Source organism: Rana temporaria, chromosome 6, assembly GCF_905171775.1.
Source record: "Rana temporaria chromosome 6, aRanTem1.1, whole genome shotgun sequence".
NCBI lineage: Eukaryota > Metazoa > Chordata > Amphibia > Anura > Ranidae > Rana > Rana temporaria.
In genome coordinates, this window is record NC_053494.1 from 200,289,983 (window position 1) to 200,298,963 (window position 8,981).

The following is an 8,981-nucleotide window of genomic DNA, read 5'->3' on the forward strand; positions in this document are numbered from 1 at the left end:
TTTCAGATTTCAGCACTGTCACGCTTTAAATGAAAATTGCGCGGTCGTGCGACGTGGCTCCCAAACAAAATTGACGTCCTTTTTTCCCCACAAATAGAGCTTTTTCTTGGTAGTATCTCAGGCACCTGGATATTAGGGAAAACGCCCCTCTCGAACACTTTGAATTTGGACCTAGAGAGACAGTGGGTCTATTAAGACTGCAACAGGGATTCAGGGTACTTTGGATTTGGGCAGGACGCGCCCTGGTATTACTGGGCCCATCTACTCCTTATCTCCCTGGGCTGGAGGAACGCTCAGATGTAACCCTATCTATTTATATTCCTGCAGTCAGGAAAGGTCTTTATCCATGAAATGATTTGGTTCGTGTAAAAAGAACCACGATTGTACTACTCTTCATCTGTGACCCCTGATGACGGTCTATTACCAGAAACGCGTCAGGCATTTGTGAATCATCAACATAGAGTTTTTGTTTTTCTCACTACTTGTGGCATACATGCTGTTTTTCTGTTTTGTATTTGTATATTTGTCTTTTTTATATGCACACTGTTCTTGCTGCATGTTTTATTACCCAGTGCAATTATGTGTACCTATTTCTATTAAAACAATTTTATACTCCAAACATTGTTCGGCCTTTAAAGTCCCACTTAGGGGAAGATACTCTCTTTTTTGTCTCTTGGTGGTATTTGATCACCTCTGCGATTTTTATTTTTTGCGCTATAAACAAAAATAGAGCGACAATTTAAAAAAAAACCACAATGGGCCAGATTCATCAATAGATACGCCGGCGGATCTCCTGATCCGCCGTCGTATCTGTGAGACCCGACGGTCGGATCTGTGAGATCCCACGGTCGGAGCTATGCGACTGATTCATAAGAATCAGTTCCGCATAGATCTCCCTTAGATCCGACTGGTGTAAGTGACTTACACCAGTCGAATCTTAGGCTGTAATCTCCCGCCGGCCGCTAGGTGTCGTCGCTTTATTTTACACGTCGCATATGCAAATGAGGAAAACCGCCGATTCACGTCCGTACGCCCGCCCGTCGCTCTTTTTCAACGTCGTTTGCGTTCGGCTTTTTCCGGCGGAGAGCTACTCCTGCTATATGAGGGGTAGCTAATGTTAAGTATGGCCGCCGTTCCCGCGCCGAGATTAAAAATTTTTACGTCGTTTGCGTAAGTCAATCGGGAATCCCGATGGCCGCAATTGACGTACCCGCTGCTAACAATGACGTCCTAGCGATGTCATTTGGAGCATGTGCACTGGGCTTTTTCGCCGGCGGCGCATGCGCAGTTAAATCGGCGCGGGAACGCGCCTGATTTAAATTGTACACTCCCCCTAGCCGCGGAATTTGCATTCCGCCGGGGGGAGTTACGATCCAACGGTGCAATTTGCGAGGTAAGTGCTTTATGAATCATGCACTAGCCTCGCAAAATTGCACCGGTGGATCGTAAACCAGGTAGATCTAGCGGATCTAAAGATCCGCTGAGCTACATGAATCCGGCCCAATATTTTTTACTTTTTGCTGTAATAAATATCCCATAAATATCACTGTCGTGTCACTTGTAGCCCAGCCCCCTCACAGTTAGAATCACTCCCTAGGACACACTTAACCCCTTCCTCGCCCCCTAGTGGTTAACCCCTTGCTTGCCAGTGTCATTTACACAGTAATCAGTGCATTTTTGCAAAAATGTGTAGAGAAAAACCGGGACGGCCGCACTCCAAAAATAAAAATGTGTTCCTTTTAATAAAAACTGGTCACAACATGATTATGTCACAGCAACAAATCAGGAAAAGATCTAACGCGTTTCACACTATCATACAGTGCTTATTCATAGCTAATCAGTGCATTTTGCTAGCACTGATCTCTGTATAAATGACAATGGTCCCAAAATAGTGTCAAAAGTGTCCGATGTGTCCGCCGTAATATCGCAGTCACGATAAAAAATCGCAGATCGCCGCCATTACTAGTAAAAAAAAAAATGCCATAAAACTATCCCCTATTTTGTAGACGCTATAACTTTTGCACAAACCAATCAATATAAGTTTGTTGCAATTTTTTTTTTACCAAAAATATGTAGAAGAATACGTATCGACCTAAACTGAGGAAAAAAATATTTTTTTATATATATTTTTTGGGGATATTTATTATAGAAAAAAGTTTACTGCTTTTTTTCAAAATTGTCGCTCTTTTTTTGTTTTTAGCTCAAAAAATAAAAACCGCAGAGGTGATCAAATACCACCAAAAGAAAGCTCTATTTGTGGGGAAAAAAGGACGGCAATTTTGTTTGGGTGCCACGTCGCACAACCGCGCAATTGTCAGTTAAAATTTATGACAGAAACAAAAAAAACATTTTTTCAAAAATGTTGGTATTTTTTGGTTTGCTTAGCAAAAAATAAAAACCCCAGAGGTGATCAAATACCACCAAAAGAAAGCTCTATTTGTGGGAAGAAAATTATAAAAATGTAGTTTGGGTACAGTGTAGCATGACCGCGCAAGTGTTAAGGCTAGCCGCAGGTTTGTAGGAGGTGTTTGAAGACTACGTATCGGCCTAAACCGAGGGAAATTTTTTTATTTTTTTTTAAAATTTTGAATATTATTATAACAAAAAGTAAAAAATTTGTTTTTTTAAAAAAAATTCTGTTTTTTTATGTTTATAGCGCAAAAAATACAAATTGCAGAGGTGATCAAATACCACCAAAAGAAAGCTCTATTTGTGGGAAAAAAATGATAAAAATATAATTTGGGTACAGTGTTGTATGACCGCGCAATTGTCATTCAAAATGCGTCATCGCTGAAAGCTGAAAATTGGTCTGGGCACGGAGGGGGTTTAAGTGCCCAGTAATGAAGTGGTTAAAAAGTAAAATCAGTCTTCACCTGCGACAGACCTACATGAAATATTTATGTCTTCAGTCATTTACTGGAGTCCTAGTCAGCGCTGGAGACCAACGGTAATTGACAGAAATTAAACACTAGTCTTATCAGCAGGTGCAGGTCTAAACCTGCCTGGGGTTGCTGGGAGACCGAGCAGCTCTGTGTAATCTTTAAAACGAGTCCAGCAAAAGGGAAGGGACAATAGTATAAATAAGAGAGCCGCACATGACTGAGGTTCACAGGTAGCCAACAGACAAGCTAAAAGCAAAAACTTTGAAAAGTTTGGAGAACGTTGGTGGCAACTGGCAAGCAACCCAACTCTGAGATCCTTCAAGAGCTAATGGAACGTTCCTAAGCTTGGACAAACACTAGAGGTGTAAAGTATCTTCTACCGAGGAACTCAATTATTCTCTTAGTATAGAGCTTTGTGCCTGGCTCCGGGATGGATAAGTTCTACAAATCCTTACGGGAAGAACTTAGGGTCTTTGAAGAACAAGTTCAGAAGTGTCGAGTGAACTTTGACCTGCAGACATTGCAGAGGGCTCTGGTGCTGCTATCAGAAGACCACAAGGTGGAAGTTCATAACTGGAAGCATATAGAGCAGTATGTCCACTCTTCTTCCACCACCAGGGACCAAGGGGTGCAACTTCATAAGTACTTATCCTGGCTTCTGTCCTATGTGAACTACCTGCGGACAATGAAGGATGCTTTTGACGACCATGTTGTTTTTCCTTTGTGTGATAACCTCTATGTCAACGACGAGGATGAGACCACACCAACACCGATCCCGCTGTCTCCTCCAAATATCTCAGGCACTGCGCGACAACTCTTCCACCACCGTCGTAATTGGGCCCTTCTTCTGAGCACAGGGAGTCCAGGACAACAACATTATAATGGAACTCCACGTTCCATGGCTCTTCTACATTGTATCCCAGATATATTTGAAGAGAGTCTAGTGACAGCTAACCTGGCACAAAACTGGATTCTGCTCCATGAAACCCAATCCAAGAAACCTTCACCCACCTTTGAATCCCAACCTGAGTTGGGCATAGAATATCTCAGGTTAGGGGACGACAGACAACTTTTTGGGGCCTTTAAACACTCAGCTGACGTAGAAGCTCAGTCCCATCTGAAGGACACAAGGGAGCATATGATGTTTCTCTTATGGAGAGCTGGGCGGGCTGAGGTTCTGGAGCACCAAATGAAGGATGCCAAACAGAAGGTTCGGACTTTGCAACAAGACGTTGATGAACTGAAGCAGTTAATGCAGAAAGATGGACAGGGAACATCTGATGTACAGACCACTATTAGCCTGGAGAACAAGAAGAGGCTGGAGAAACTTCAGAGGCAACTGAACTTAGAAAAGTTTCAACAGCAGATCGTAAACTGTGACTGGCAGCTAGAGCTGGAAGTTCGACCATCACTCATTCGACAAATAAATGCAGTAAGTTCTATCAGCCTGTTCTTTATCCTAGCCAGCCATTCTCAACCAGGGTTCTGTGGAACCCTAAGGTTCCTCATGAGTTTTCTAGGGGTTCCCAGAACTGTGGTTGATTGGTCTACCATTTGATACTAACTGCTGTGTAGGGGTGACTGGTCTCACGATTCGTTTCGATTACGATTATCTGATAAGCGATTCGATTCCACGATGCATCATGATTATCTGGTAAGCGATTCGATTCCACGATGCATCATGATTATCTGGTAAGCGATTCGATTCCACGATGCATCATGATTATCTGGTAAGCGATTCGATTCCACGATGCATCATGATTATCTGGTAAGCGATTCGATTCCACGATGCATCATGATTATCTGGTAAGCGATTCGATTCCGCGATGCATCACGATGCATAGGCGACACTTTTTTATTATTAAAATTACGGTTACCAGGTTAGAATTTCAGAGGAGGTCTAGTCCTAGAATTATTTCTCTCGCTCAGACGATCGTGGCGATACCTCACATGTGTGATTTGAACACTGTTTACATATGCGGGCGCGACTTGAGTATGCGTTTTCTTTGCTGCGCGAGCTCGCGGGGACAGGGGTGCTTTAAAAAAAATTGTTCTATTTATTCTTTTTTATTTTTTTACATTGTGTTTTAAAAAAAAAATGTTTGATCACTTTTATTGCTGTCACAAGGAATGCAAACATGCCTTGTGACATAGGTGGTGACAGGTACTCTTTATGGAGGTCTAAAAGACCCCAAATCCCTCTTTTGCACTTTAAAGTATTCAGATCGCCAAAAACGGCAATTCTGAATACTGTCATTTATTTTTAAAACTTGCGCCATTGGCAGCCAAGTAAACCGGAAGTGACGTTGTGACGTCGCTTCCATGTTTACATACAGATTGGAATGAAGCCAACGCTTGGTTCCAGTCTGTCTCTAGCCGCCAGAAGTAGCGGCTTGTGGATTGGGTCTCCCAGTGGGACGAGAGGCCCGGTCAGAGCGGCGGAAGACGGCGGGAGGGGATGATGTCCCCTCCCATTCGTCCGGCATAACAACCGAGCAGCTTTTAACCTCATCGGTTGTTATCACTGGAAAGCCGACGGCCGCTCTAAAAATGGTATCGGGATGATACCTGCAGCTGCGGGCATCATCCCGGTAATCGATACTCCCGGTTGCATGCATCGATACCGCATCTGGGACACCCGAATCGCGATGCATCGATGCAGCGATTCATTTCGGCACCCCTACTGCTGTGTGGGCAACACCACTTGGCAGAGCCAGCTGCATGACACCAATGGTATTTGTATCTGTCTGAAAATCTGTTTACCCATTGGTGACCAATTAATTGATTTTAGCAGGGGGTTCCCCAAGACTTGAAATTATTTTAAGGGTTTCTCTTGTGTTGAGAAAGGCTGATCTCAGCACATGCATGGTCCAGTATGTGTGAGGGATGCAACCTGCATAAAGAAACAATGTAGTCCAACATTCCAGAATTTTTCCGGGAAGGTTGTGAAAAGTCGGCTGTCGATGAGCCTTCAATACATTTTCTTTACAGTAAAGATCTGATTCACTGAGGTTCTTTGAAGTAATTTGCATTCCTGACATGTCAAAATATATAGCAACAGTACAATTTACCAAAAGCTCTAATTTATCTGTAGCGGTACACCTGTAGGGGCTGCTGATAATTGTGGTTGTCTCTCACCCTACACAGCCAGGCACACACATTTCCAGACATACAGCAGTCAAGAAATAGTCCTTGTACTTGTTTTTGTTGTTTTTATTGAGTGGATTATAACTTGGATGGTTATAGGGTACATATGGGATGCCCACTTGACCAATAGGAATTCTTCAGGGACACAACAATATACATCCGGTATATACACACTTATCCTCTTCTACCTCCACAAACTTGCTTGTAGAACTACAACTCCCAGGACCAGCTAGCACTGAATTTAGGGCCTATCACTGGCTCAGCCAGGCCCAAATCAAAATGCCCTTTGCAGGCAGGGACCACAAACCCCCTATGGTGTAGAAAAATAGGGTTATCCTAGTGCTAGCTGTCCCACGTGGCTCCTGATCCCAGTACCATCTCTTCAGGCCTTGTCAGCCCCCCCTGGCCACAGCTGCCTCTTTCCACTGCCCGTGCCACCACAGTCCTCCTTACTGGCTCTGCACCCATCCCAGACTGTTTGCACCAAATCCTCTCAGGCGTGCCTTCCAGTCCTCCTCACTGTGTTTCACTCACCAGCCCTCTTGGCTGTTCCTGTTGCTCCTTCTGGAGACTTGCCTGGCAGTGTTCTCTCGCTGTCCTCTTTGCTCCCAGTGCTCTCTGTCCAGGACCCCTCCGTTGGTTGTAGGAAGGTCCCTTCCACACCCGAGCCCAGTCCCAAGCCCACCCCCCCCATAGACTGGGGAGCTCCCTCAAAGGCCACGGCAGCCTAACACTCCATCCCCAGCTTCCACCCTAACGCAACTCCTCAGCTGGGCTGAGTATCTGAGGAGGCCTGCCCCCTGCCAATACAATTACCTCTTCTCCCACATCTTTCTAGAAGGTTCCAGTACATTCTATAAATGGGGGAGGTCTCAGTGATGCTGCCTGTGAGTCATCCAGCTCTCCCTGGATTTCTGCCCAACCCAGAAAACAAAAACTGGTAGGCTTGGCTGCCAGCCAAGCCTACATACATTTGCCTGTACTAGGAAAATTACCCTTTACACTTCTAGTACTAGAGGGTGCTACATATCATTAAAAATCTGTCCTTGAATTCTAATTCAGTAACTTTGCATCGGCTGATATTATGTCATCAGCATAGGTGTGCGCAGCATATTGCATTCGGGTGTGCCCCCCAAAGCTCCAACACATATCCCCACTCTTCATCCTGAAACAATGGGAGAAAGGGGGAGAAAGGGAGCACATGGGGGACCCGGGCAACAGAAGGAAGAGGAACAGGGAAAGGAGGAGTGGCATATATTAGTACCGATCCCCTATATTTTCCTTCTGTGGCAGCTGAATGTTGGCAAAAGGGAGAGGAGGAGAAGCCTACTTTCAGCTGCTGCAGGAGGTAAATACAGATTGGTCGCACTAAATTCCACCCCCGCCACCTCTCCTGTTCAGGTTCTGAGGACCGGCAAAGAAGGATTGTGGTTTACCTGTCACCTGCCCACCATTGACAGGTTGCCAACCCCAGGATTAGGATGTGCCCAGGCACACCTGGCACCCCCCTTGCGCACGCCTATGGTCATCAGTCTGCTGCAGGTAGAAGTAAGCACTCCCTTAGTCTCCTCTCCCCCAGTGATCAAACTGTGGGGATGTCCTGTGCAATGACAGGGTCTCTGCAAAGGGCATTGCCCAACCCCTTTACATTCACCCTACTTGCACTCCCCCACTACTCCTTCCTTTGAGAATACCCAAAACCTCTGGATACGGGATATCATGTGACCTGCGCCCCTGTGATGTTTTTCCCAGGCATAGCAGCTAATTACTAAGCTTGAGTGTGACCACATGACCTGGGGGGGTGAAATCACTTCTCTTCCAGATCAACCCACTCAACCAATTTCAGTGCAAAGGAGGAAGGAGCAGCTAAGGGATTGCAAGCAAGGTGATTATATGGAGATCAAGGGATGGCACTACCACTATACCCAACATGAGCAAGGTGACCGTGCTTCTTTAAGGTTATAAGCTAATATAGTAATTCAGATTGATCTGTTGTTGTCCCCAGGTTCGCGAGCGCTGTGCAGAACTTGAAAGCTCAATAAATACCCATAAGGAGCTCCACAAGGAACCGTCCCAGGAATCGGTGGGAACATTGAGTGATGGAGAATGGGATAATAACTCCACCATCTCCCACAGTTCAACATATTCCTCTGATGTTTTCTCCACCCATTGATGAGTTCATGCAACTAATATGACTGAATCTCATTCCATTTTAACCACTTCAGCTCTTGCACGCGCACACCCCCTATGGACAAGCGCCAAGTTTAACATTGTTTCACAATTAAAAAAAAAAAAAAAGATATACTGCATACTATGAGCCTGTTTGTTTAGCAATAGCTTCCTCATTAGCAACAAAGTAATACTGTTAGGTAGATTCACACACATTGGCCTTAATTTAGGACGGCCTAGCCTAGTCTTTTTAGGCTACACCGCCGTAAATTAGTTAGGCTAGTAGTGATTCACAATCTACTTACCTGCTAATCTACGGCGGTGTAGCCTAAAACGAGCGGGCGTAAGGGCGCCTAATTCAAATGACTTGGAGGGGGGCGTGTTGTATGGAAATAAGGCTTGAGCTCACGTTTTTTGACGTTTTTTGACACTGCGCATGCGCCGGGCGACTACATTTCCCAGTGCGCATTGCGGCTAAGTAGGCCGTACGGGCCTATTGATTTTGATGCGGACGTAAACGACGTAACTCCCGATTCGCGGACGACTTACGCAAACAACGTAAAAAATTCGAACCTCGCGGCGGGAACGGCGGCCATACTTTAATATTGTTATTCCACCTCATAGGTGGAATAACTTTAGGCCGCCTAAGGCCTTACGAAAACGACGTTAATCGACTGCGGCGGGCTCGCGTCCGTTCGGGAATCGGCGTAAAAGCTCATTTACATAATCTACGCCGGCCGCAATGGAAGCGCCACCTAGCGGTCAGCCAAAACATTGCAATCT

General features: G+C 45.2%; 1 protein-coding gene across 1 annotated transcript; it reads left to right on the plus strand.

Moving 5' to 3' along the window:
• The first annotated feature begins 3,085 nt into the window (after nucleotides 1-3,085).
• LOC120942697 lies at nucleotides 3,086-8,327 on the plus strand. Its single transcript, XM_040355626.1, has 2 exons — nucleotides 3,086-4,314; nucleotides 8,035-8,327. The coding sequence occupies exons 1-2, from the start codon at nucleotides 3,313-3,315 to the stop codon at nucleotides 8,200-8,202; spliced, it is 1,170 nt and encodes a 389-aa protein (XP_040211560.1). The 5' UTR covers nucleotides 3,086-3,312; the 3' UTR covers nucleotides 8,203-8,327.
• The last annotated feature ends 654 nt before the right edge of the window (nucleotides 8,328-8,981 follow it).